Source organism: Pituophis catenifer, unplaced genomic scaffold, assembly GCF_029215685.1.
Source record: "Pituophis catenifer annectens isolate HBS135680 unplaced genomic scaffold, rPitCat1.0.hap2 SCAF_482, whole genome shotgun sequence".
Classification (NCBI taxonomy): Eukaryota; Metazoa; Chordata; class Lepidosauria; order Squamata; family Colubridae; genus Pituophis; species Pituophis catenifer.
Genome location: NW_027257362.1, coordinates 1 through 11,896, shown reverse-complemented (window position 1 = coordinate 11,896; position 11,896 = coordinate 1). Strand labels below are relative to the sequence as shown.

The window sequence follows — 11,896 nt, the reverse complement described above, 5'->3', positions numbered from 1 at the left end:
GTTTGGGGATTGTTATGTGTCTTGGACCTGGTCTTTGGGTGTTAAGTGAATTTCGTTGTATGGGTATACTGTGTATACACATACAATGACAATAAAGTTATACTTATATGCTAGACAGGACTTAGTTTTGAAATAGCTTCTCACCTCACTTAGTGAGTGCCTAGAATCTAGATCATTAATCTTGTGTAGTTAGTTAGGTTTTCTTGCTTGCTGGAGATGTTGGGAGTTGTTGTGAAATTGAAAATAATATTTTAGGAAGTACTAAACTTGTGAGAGGAAAAGCAGAGCTCCCTCGACAACATTCACAAACTTTGCCCATTGCTTTCATTTTAACCACAAGTTTCTTGTTGGGTTCCAGAATTAGGAGGCATGAAGTTATCAGAGAAGTTAAGTGCTCTACACTTCTACCATACTGTGTATAGCTTTTCTCACATAAGGAATGAATTTGGATAATTCGGACAAAATCTGATTTTTGCTCAGCGAGTGCAATCCGTATCAACTGAGGAGTGATAATGACTTACAGTATGTGAGAAACATCAAAGATCAACCATCTCAGGCAATTCATATTTATGTCATTGCAATAGTTTTCAAAGGAGGCTTTTCATTAAGAGACCCATTATTTGGCAAGTGGGTCTTTGTATCTGGTTCACGTGAATTTCATATCAGGAGCCTGATAGAATATCTTGGTTAAATTTGGATTACTATTCAGCTAGAGACATTTATGGTGACTGTGTGTCTCATTTTCTTTTACACGTAGCTTTGGTGACTATAAAACTACTTTTAGTCTACATGGGCTACTGTAATGACCCAGGATCATATTCAATTATTCCTGGGAGGTTGAGAGCCATTCATTTGATGGGACTATATTACACATGGTGTAGAATATTATAGGGAGAGAGGGGGGAGGGAGAGAGGGAGAGAAGAAGAAGAAGAAGAAGAAGAAGAAGAAGAAGAAGAAGAAGAAGAAGAAGAAGAAGAAGAAGAAGAAGAAGAAGAAGAAGAAGAAGAAGAAGAAGAAGAAGAAGAGGAAGAAGAAGAAGAGGAAGAAGAGGAAGAAGAAGAAGAAGAAGTGGTAGATAGATGTGGTAGATGATAGATAGATAGATAGATAGATAGATAGATAGATAGATAGATAGATAGATGGATGAACGGATGGATGATAGATTCTGCTGCTAGTCTTTACTGTTTACAATCTGTAAATAGGATTTTCCTGAAGATTACAGATTATTCTTTTCTCCTGCTCCTTTGTGAATATGAATCATTCGTATTGTGAAACACTGTGTCTACCATTGGATTATAAGAAACCCCAGCCCCCCCCCCCCAAAAAAAAGTCACTTGCCTGAATTCTGATAAAAGGTGTTGGTGGGTCTTCCCTTTTGATATGCTTGAATCAAGAATTTTGTGGGGACAGGAGTAGGTGGATGGGTAAGGCAATCTGATTTTAAAGTAAGGGAAAACTAACATGTGTTCAGGCATTCAGCCAACACGTGATCATCAGTTAGAAATTTTAATTGCTTATAATTCTCTGTGCAGAAGAGGGTTTCTACATTGACAGCTGCAACAAAATGCCGAAGTCAGCAGGCTTCTGTTTTATCATTGCTGCATCTCCCTTCTAGGAATAGCCTTGAGAATCCATATGAGAATCCATAAGAAGGTTTGGAACAGTACAAAAATCTGTCTCTTGAAATCATCATAAATGTATCCAGCCTATGAAATACAGCTTCTAAATAAAACAAGGCTAGGCTGTTCTGATTCTTGATCTAGCAAAGCTAGTTTGTTCAACTTGAATTGGTTCAAAGAAATGGAACAAAAGATGAAATGCAATTAAAGGGCAAAAGTGCCTGCTCTCTTGGGACCACTATATCTAACTAGTATTGGTGTTTCAGGTTTTTTTTTCTTGGAATAATTTTTAGAGGGTCTGCATCTCCAAACACTGATCACAGAAACAGATGTTCCAAGGAACTACAACATATTGCAATCCAAGCCATTTTGATTTGAAAGAAATTAATTACACTAACATTCATAATACGTTGGGGAGCCATTATCCTTCAGTGATGGAGGGCATGCCTGGATGTTCATCACTAGATGGGTCTTAGCTGGAGTTGGGAAAGGGTTTGAAGAACTTTCACTCCATACAGCTATTACTTTATATACTAGTAATCAGATGTGCCATGGGTCAGTAATAGATAATCTTTTCCATTTGGTATTTGGGGTGTACAACGCAGATATTTCTCCTACAAAAGAGCTGCCAATGAAAAACTTTAATAAACAAGTGTTATGGAAAAAATACCTACCCTACTTAACAAACAAACAAAAAATACTCCATCCAATCTGGGACCAATCTTTGCTTCTTTTCTGGATTCATTTTCAAATTAAACATCCGTTTGCAGCCAGCTGCCATTTTTCATCTTTCGAGTTGGTTCCACGGATTCCCGAAGCATATTTGTAAAGATTCAGGTGCTTTTGTTTATGGCACAGCAGCTCCGCATTTAGTTACTTTTAATTAAAATGCATACACGAACACTTATGTGGCATGGGAAGCATGACAGCTGCCTTGGGAAGTCTGTGGATACATTGGCACCTACAGGCAAGCTTTGTTTTAAAACTACCCGAGTTTTAAAAAATTATATCATAACAAAGCTGAATCTTCCCTTCATTTGAATTAGATATCCTTGTTTATTTCTTCAAAACACTGTTGCGGGGGGAGCTACACTATTATGCTTAGCTCTTTTAGAATGGCACACCTTGTTTAGAGTTAATTTTTACAAAATTGTCAAAAAAAAAAACAAAAACAAGAAAAGAGAGTACAACATAATCACTGTACAAGTCAGATAAGAGTTTGCTTTAGTTTGTTATTTTTCAGGCACTTTCTTGTCTAGCCTGCAGGCTGCTATACTTTGTAGAAGAATAATCAGAAATACTCAGTGCTATTTCTGCTTAGGAGCCATGGTGATGCAGTGGTTAAATGCAGTATTGCAGGCTAACCTTGCCCACAGCCAGCAGTTCAATCCTAACTGGTTCAAGGTAGACTCCATCCTTCCGTGGTTGGTAAGATTAGGACCCAGATTTTTTTATTTTATTAGTCATATTTCTGTGCTGCCCACTCTCTGAGGACTCTAGGCGGCTTACACCAAAGACAGTATACTAAATAGCATATTGCCCACAACAATCTGGGTCCTCATTTTACCCACCTCGGAAGGATGGAAGGCTGAGTCAACCTTGAGCCGGTGAGATTTGATCCACTGATCTGCTGAACTAGCAGTCAGCTGAAGTAGCTGCAGTACTGCACCCTAACCACTGTGCCACCTTGGCTCTGAAGATTGTCTTCAGAGAGTGCTGTAAAGCACTACGGAGTGGTATATAAGGCTAACTGCTATTGCTATTGCTAAGTGCAGTGGGGCAGAACTTTAAATGGGTATTTTCTTTTGATGAGCATTTGTTCAAGGTGATTAAAAGAACACTGAGCAGAGAAGGGTCCCTCTACTTCTAAGCAGTGTAGAGTGTCCACAGTGCTCTGTTTGAAAAGCATTTGCATTATACAAGACAACCAGTTGAGGGCAGCTGCATTGCCTCAAAGGTGCCCAAAACCTGGTCTTGACAATTGATGGCTACTTTGCACACACAAGTATTCAGATAATTTCCTTTGAAACATTGATCAGGGATGTTGCAAAGGACCCTTCCTTGATGTACTCAGAAACTGGCAAGCTGTGCAAGTGTTGCTTCAATTGGCATTAGCCAATTCAATGAGCCGCGGTGGGGCAGTGGCTAGAGTGCAGCACTACAGGCTACTTTTGCTAATCACCAGCTGCCAGCAGTTTGGCAGATCGAATCTCACCAGGCTCAAGGTTGACTCACCTTCCATCCTTCGAGGTCGGTAAAATGAGGACCCAGATTGTTGGGAGCAAGAGGCTGACTCTGCAAACCTCTTAGAGAGGGCTGTAAAGCACAATGAAGCGGTATATAAGTCTAAATGCTTTTCCTATTGCTATTACCTAATTGTCATGTTTCTGCAAGGAAAGTGCCAGATCAAAATGTTGAACTCCAACTACTTCATAATTCATGAATTATATATGCATGTTTTCTATTTTTAATCTTGTTCTGCCTGATATCTCTTTTTGTTCTCTCTCTATGTATACACATATTTTCACTCTTTTCATCCCATTTTAAGCAATGTAGGAAAGTGCCCTTGATTCCATCAGTCCATTCAGTTGACTGATTCAATCAAGTCAACCATTCGATCTAGTTGAATTGTATCAACAATGACCGGAATCATCATTTCAAATTTTCAGAAAGGAGCTTTTTCCAGACTAAGCCCAGAGTTACGAGGACCTTTTGCATACAGAACATGTGCTGTGCCAGTGAGGTCTAGTTCTTTTCTTCATTTGCCAAAAGCAGGAAAAGACAATGTCTCATATCTTTGTTTTCTTTTTTTTTTTCTTTCCTCTGCAGGCTTAAACAGGCATTCAGTCAACAGATGCAGAAATGAATAACTCCACGAACATAAGTTATTTGGAGGACAGAATGACCATGCCAAGTCCTTATAAAACAGTTGAGGTTGTCTTCATTGTCCTGGTGGCTGGGTCCCTCAGCCTGGTAACCATCATTGGGAACATCCTGGTTATGGTGTCCATAAAAGTCAACAGGCACCTACAAACTGTCAACAATTACTTTCTTTTCAGCTTGGCCTGTGCTGATTTGATCATTGGTGTCTTTTCCATGAATCTGTACACACTTTACACTGTGACAGGCTCTTGGCCATTAGGACCTGTGGTTTGTGACTTGTGGTTGGCCCTTGACTATGTGGTCAGCAATGCTTCTGTCATGAATCTTCTCATAATCAGTTTTGACAGGTATTTTTGTGTGACCAAACCCCTGACCTATCCAGTCAGGAGGACCACTAAGACGGCAGGGATGATGATTGCAGCAGCCTGGGTTCTTTCTTTTATCTTATGGGCACCTGCAATTCTCTTTTGGCAGTTTATTGTAGGAGAAAGGACGGTACCCGATAAGGAATGCTACATCCAGTTCCTATCCAATGCAGCTGTCACCTTTGGCACAGCCATTGCAGCTTTCTATCTGCCTGTGGTGATCATGACCATTCTATACTGGCAAATATCCCGTGCTAGTAGGAGCAGGGTTAAAAAAGATAAAAAAGAGGGAGGCCAAAACCAGGAGCCAGCATCACCGAGTTTAGTTCAAGGTAAAATAGGGAAACCAAATAACAACAACCTCCCAACCAATGAAGATGGGACTGAACACAATAAAATCCTGAATGGTAAAGCCACTGGGGAGCCAGTCATGGAGAATTGTGTTCCAGCAGAAGAAAAAGAGAGCTCAAATGACTCCACCTCTGTCAGTGCAGGCGCTTCCAATGTCAAAGAGGATGAAGCAATCACAGAGAACCCCAGAGCTTCTGTCTCCCAAGTTAATGCAAAAGTGGAGAATTCTAAATTGACGTGCATTCGGATACTCACCAAGTCCCCCAAAGGAGATTACGGTGGCAGCTCTACTAATACCGCCGTGGAGATTGTCTCCACCGATGGACAAAACGGAGAGGAGAAGCAGAACATTGTAGCACGTAAGATTGTCAAGATGACAAAACAGCCTGCCAAAAAGAAGGCCCCTCCTTCCAGGGAGAAAAAAGTGACCAGGACTATTTTGGCTATTCTGCTGGCCTTCATCATTACTTGGACACCATACAATGTCATGGTGCTCATCAACAGCTTCTGTTCCTCTTGTATTCCCAACACAGTATGGACAATTGGTTACTGGTTATGCTACATCAATAGCACTATCAACCCTGCTTGCTATGCTCTCTGCAATGCTACATTCAAAAAAACCTTTAAGCATCTCCTTATGTGTAACTACAAGAACATAGGAGCCACGAGGTAAAACCAGAATAATGGGCAGGGGCGGGGTGTGTGTGTACTCCAAATTGGGGGAAGAGAGCTCCAGATTTTATAAAACAATGCCATAGCACTTTATGCTCTAGTGTGAAATCAAGAAGCTGGAGAACATGACAAGAAGATGAGATTTTTGTGCTCCCTCTCCAATAATTGCAATTCAGAGATGATGACTTTTGGATCTGCGAGTCATTTAGAGGGAAGGTTATAATTGAGTATAAGACCCTGAGACAATGTTCCTTCCTCTCTCATGGCAGAAGGGCTTTTGAATTCATTGTTCATCTGTGGGCGCAACCTGTCCCTGGGAAATTCGTCTGAGTAAAGCTTTTGAGGGGGGGGTTTGCTTTGCTAAAGGAAAAAAAAAAAAAACTACACAAAAGCATTTCAGGAAGCAGAACTGAGTAGGTATAATCAAATATTCCAGAGCCATTTTCCAGTTTGTGTGTTCATTTGAAACTGAGAGAAAAGGGAGGGGTGGGGGAGAGACATCTAACATACTTCATGGAAGCTATAAGAAAAACTGGAACAGCAAATATGGAATAATTTCCAGTCAGTTTGTTTCTGAATTATTTATTAATATAATGTTATGGAAAGGCAAAAAAGGGAAAGGCTTGTGTTTAAGGAGTTTGCTATTAAAACAGGTAGTCCTCAACTTACAACAATTGAGCCCAAATTTTTTGTTGCTAAGCAAAACATTTGTTAAGTGAGTTTTGCCCTATTTTACGACTTTTCTTGCCACAGTTGTTAAGTGAAGCACTGCAGTTGTTAAGTTAGTAACACGGTTGTTAAATGAATCTGGCTTCCCCCCATTGACTTTGCTTGTAAGAAGGTGACAAAAGGTAATCAAATGACCCTGGGACACTGCAACTGTCATAAATATGGGTCACTTGTCAAGCATTTGAATTTTTATCACGTGACCATGGGGATGCTGCAATGGTCATAAGTGTGAAAAATGGCCATAAATCACTTTTTCCAGTGCCCATTGTAACCTTCAATTGTCACTGAATTGTTGTAAGCTGAGGATACCCGTAGTTATCTCTCTTTTGTGGCTTTATTATACTTTGGGGAAAAATATACTTTACCTCATAATAAGAATGTTTTTTTTTTCAGACAAGCTTCTAAAATATAGTACATCGACTTTCCCCAGCCTGATTCCCTCCATTTTTGTTGAGCATGAACTGTTATGATGGTTCAGTGTTATGGCTAGGATTAAAATCATGCTGAGCCATACTGTGGTTTGTCTGGGATTTGGATTTAGCGTGTTGTACAAATTGGCCATTGTGGTTTATAAATGATGATTTATGATATAGTATGAAGCATCAACCCAAGCAGTGGTTTAGCAACCAAACCATGGCTACTAAAGTCTTGGCTTAATTTGAGATGTGAATCCAGCCATCATGATGTAAAAATGCTAGAATTTTGACTAACTGATTGATTGATTGATTGATTGATTGATTGATTGATTGATTGATTGATTGCCATCATGATCATTTCAAAGGTATCTTGTGCTATTTGGACCTTTCTCCTTGGAACAGATTTTTCAGTCAAACAGAAGACAAAAAATGGAAATGGTACAACATTTAGTCATCTGAGGATGACTTTTGAAAATGGAGTGACTTTTCCAAAGAATAAAATGGGCAGGTTATATTTGCAGCAACAATGGTACATTGAATAGACATTAACAACGAATGTGATTGTGTAGGTTCATGGTTCAGTTAGCAGCTGTATTTCCTTTCCATTGTTTGTTTATCAAAGATTCTGTTTCTTCAAATACATAATGTGGTGAGTCATACTCCATACCCAAGGCTGAAACCTATAATATATCTTGAATTGTTAATATAAGATATGTCAGGAAATATTTCATTTTAAGATACTGTCCTCTTTATAAAGCCAAACAAGGAAAAATATGTGATCAATCAAGATCAGATGACCAAATGAAAGTGTTTTGCCTGGAATTAATTGCAGGATATGAGCACCAAAGTGGCCAATTCTTGCAGAATACTCTTAGATGCACCAAAACAATATCTAACATTCTTGGCTTTGCTGTATGTCCATCAGCCTCTGCTATTTTCAGTAGACATTGAGCAGACAATCATAAATAACTTCAGAAAAAAACACAATTGGTCAGTTAAGAGTTCAACTCTACAGAATCTTTAAATCATAATCTGCCAGCCCTATATGTTCATCACTATCTTGCAGACATGTTTGCTATTATGTCATTAATACAAATTCATGAAATCAGGTGTCCCAAGCATCATGTTGCTGAGAAAGAAATGTAAGTCCTAATACGATCAATCTTCATTACCAAGAGATATCCTAGCCAGAATTTACCCCAAATAGTCAAGGTTGATGATATTATTTTAAAAGAAAAGCTTCCCAAAGCTTTTGGGATATTTTCCTTCTTTATTCCAGTTAAATCTTTTTCCATATATCTTAAACTGGAACGCCTATGGAAATTCTCAGTCATCCAGACCAATTGTTGTCTCAAAGGCCATTACAGTACTAGTTGGAGTTATAAAGCTATTACATAAAATTGCTTTATCTATTGAGTGATGAGGAGGAAGGCTTAAATGATTCTTAGAGCTCTGCATAGCTTTGAGAGATATTTTACTTTCAAGAAGATTCAAGTGCAGGCACTCTCTGGAAATCTTTTGGGAAACAACCTTGCTTCTAAAACAAAGTAAAGGATTCATGTAGAATCCCACAACTGTTCCAAAGCTTTGGAGCTCTTCAATCACTGCAGGAGAAGGAAGGTTAAGGGGAACTATAGAATATTATGGCCTCCATAACACATATCTCTTCATCAGAGGAAATGTAGGTTGTTTTCCATAGGCCTGTTTATCTGAACCTTCTAAGGCTTACAGATAAATGGTAATATCATGCATGACACTTCTGTATATTGAACATGCTGGATGACTCCAAAAAAAAAAAAATCTTGGTGAAAATGTTTGCTTCCTTTCACCTACAAGTAGCCACGTACTTAAAAGATCAGAGCTTCTGTTAAGCAGTTCAGTATGTATCTGCTGTGTTCACTTTTACAACCACCATTCCTTCTCATCCAAACCCCTGAGTTTCACTAACCCCTTTTTCTTGCACCTCAGTTTCACTAACTCTTTTTTCTCACACCTTGCCATATTCCTAGACAAGTGACAAGGTAAATAGATACAACTGAGTGAGAAATTTGCTTTTCAGTGGATTTTGAATGAGGAAAAGAAGGAAAACATTGTGAAGAAACCGCCCACTGAATCTATCATCATCATGTTGGTTAGAAGATCCATCTTTGTTAATTGTCACTATTAATATCCTAGCTAATGTTACTGTTTCATATACTGCTTCTCATAAGTCTGCTTTCCAAGACCCAATAACATAAATGATTTAGGACAGGTTGGCAACCACTTTCAGTTATGGTTTGTACTTATTTGGGGTTGATGAAAAGAAGGAGGGGAGGTAACCATGTCACATAATGATGAATTTGGCATAATTTTCAGGGTGTTGTTTAACTGTGATGTGCTTACTTTGAGATTTACATTGCAGTTTTCATCTGTTTCCCATTTCAAAATGGTGGAAATTTATAGTTTTCAACAGACATGATTGGAGGGGTTCATAGGGCAAAAAGGGGACTTGGGGCTACAAGTTGCGCACCTTAGCCTTATTTCTTTTTGATACCCAATTGGACAGTTTCCCAAAAGAGCTAAGGACACAGATATTTAGACATTCACAGATATATACATCCTTTGACCAGATGGCTAACGTGACAGTAGACTTTGTTCCAATGTTTTACCCATTTGTTTTTCATTCAGATCACATTGAGAAATAGTGTTTCTCATTCTGTTTGAGTTAAAAGGCATGTGGAGCCTTATATAACATCTCTGACTAAAACAACTTCTGACTCAGAAGCTGTTTTAGAATCGTTTACTTGGTTTCTCCCTGTGTCTCTTCATAATTTCTCATGAGTCAGAATGATAAGTGACCATAAACTCACCAGCAATTCATGTTCATGTCCAAACATGCTGAAAATAATTAAACCGTGCCATAGTTGTTATATTCCCACCGAATCAATTGCATGTAATCCAGATTTCCAGAAGTCTTCTCAGTATATCTTCATATAAGAACACTTCCTAAAGCAAGATTTTTAAAAAAAAAAAAAAGTTATAGTTTGTATATTACAAGAAAAGATTGGACTGAATTCAATTCATAAACATAAAAATTTCTCAGTACATACTTTATTCAGATTACATCATGTGTAGAATCACTTGAACCAAAAAATTGGTGCTTCAGAAGCCACAACAAGCTCTCCTTTGATAAAACAAGAATGTTTTCTTAATGTGAAAAAGGATGAAAGGGACGAAGATGCATATTTGGCTTACATGCAGCTGGTTTTTGATCCTCCAAAGCAAAATTTATGTCATCTTCTAAATGCAGCCATAGAAAATGCCAGAGAAGATTTCCAAGTCCCAAAGATTGACAAGTCTTTAAACATGTCACTTCTCTATGTGGAGGGGATAAGGAAGAATGCTCAAACGTAATCCTACTTGTTTCATTCCACCTCAGTTATAAATTGGCTAACCGGTGCTTAAAAATAAATCTAATTTGCATTGTAATGAAACTGGAGGCATGTAGAGCAGGTTAGAGAAAATAAAACATAATAGTTGATTTTATTGGGCATAATAGGGGAAGCGAAACAGTAATATACTGGATGATTTCTCCTTCAAGCACTCAATATTTATTAAGATTTATTGACTTGCATTTAACTGGTGATTGTATTTTCCATGCTAACCATATCTTACAGTAAATCCAGTACAACTTCTGGTTGGGTCTGCCAGTGTAACATTATCACCTATAGCTATAAAATGTGTACTTTCAGAATTTAATAGTGTCATCAAGGTGATATTGGTTTTACATGGAATCACTGCTCTGTGAAGGTTTTTATTATTATATGTAACAAGTAAAACTATATGGATAAGACATCAGACATCTTTCAATGTGTACCTACTTCTTACCAAGCAGCGTGGAATAGTTTCATTTATATGTTGCCGTTCTGGAGAAGAAAATACAATTGATATCTATTCTAGTCTATTCCTACCTATCCCAGACATTGCCATTTTTTTAAATGTCAGAACTGGCCCAAGGCATTTTGATGCTGAGGTAGAGAACCAGATGAGATAGCAGAAGCTAACTACAACTTTTGTTTCAGTTTTAGATAGCAAGTAATTTAGGGTTTGTAAGATATACCAGATGACATATACTTCAGTTCAACAATTTGCTCCACTTCCTGCCATCTGCTGCAATCATCTCCTGCTTAACAATAGGGCTGGTATTGTACAAGACAGAATTTCAGAGTACTTTAATCCCTCTGATGGGGTTGCTGTCAGGAATGTTAATATGCTATTTCTCATCAGTATTAGTCTATGGGAAATTCCTTACCAAGTTGTTCTTTTGATCCCAAGAGACCCTCTTAGGATAAAGGGACTATCAAATGTCATCTTGAGACAAGGTAACTAAGTAAGATATATTGTAAATTAGAAGACAGGAATCTCTTGTACTCTATGCAGTGTGCTAGTGAATTAAGGGAAGTGACAATGCTCTTGTAACTTTGAAAGGAACTTGATTTGGTGAAATCAGACCAAAGCTTTTCAAAGAAACAAAAATGGTGGCAGGTATAATTATTTGTAAAGTCCTGCTGATAATATCATTGTTAGATCCATATCTCCATGGACAGGTTCAAGAGACAGCAATCAAGGGCCTCATTTTATTCTTCCAGTGTAATGTCTGTTCGTTCAGTTGAATGAATGCAATTCTCCTGTGAGGAGTTGTATTATGCTTCTTACTCACAGGATTGTGTACAAACATCTGTTTCATATTGAAACACAAGAAAAAGAGAAAATGGAAAAGTGACTCACTCACGGTTCACCACTTTTTGTAATATCTGAAGAACCAGTCATCAATATCTATTCTATTGCAATTATTAGTTGTCTTCTTTGTAGTTTCTGATG

The 11,896-nt window shown here is 38.2% G+C and overlaps 1 protein-coding gene across 1 annotated transcript; it reads left to right on the top strand.

Annotated features, from left to right (window-relative positions):
- The first annotated feature begins 4,455 nt into the window (after nucleotides 1–4,455).
- Nucleotides 4,456–7,305, top strand: LOC139326987 (muscarinic acetylcholine receptor M2-like). The gene has a single exon (XM_070956689.1). It carries the CDS (start codon nucleotides 4,483–4,485, stop codon nucleotides 5,890–5,892), a length of 1,410 nt encoding a protein of 469 aa, XP_070812790.1. The 5' UTR covers nucleotides 4,456–4,482; the 3' UTR covers nucleotides 5,893–7,305.
- The last annotated feature ends 4,591 nt before the right edge of the window (nucleotides 7,306–11,896 follow it).

Coding starts and splice junctions, on each gene's coding strand:
- LOC139326987 (XM_070956689.1), top strand. CDS start 4,483: ATGAATAACTCCACGAACATAAGTTATTTGGAGGACAGAATGACCATG.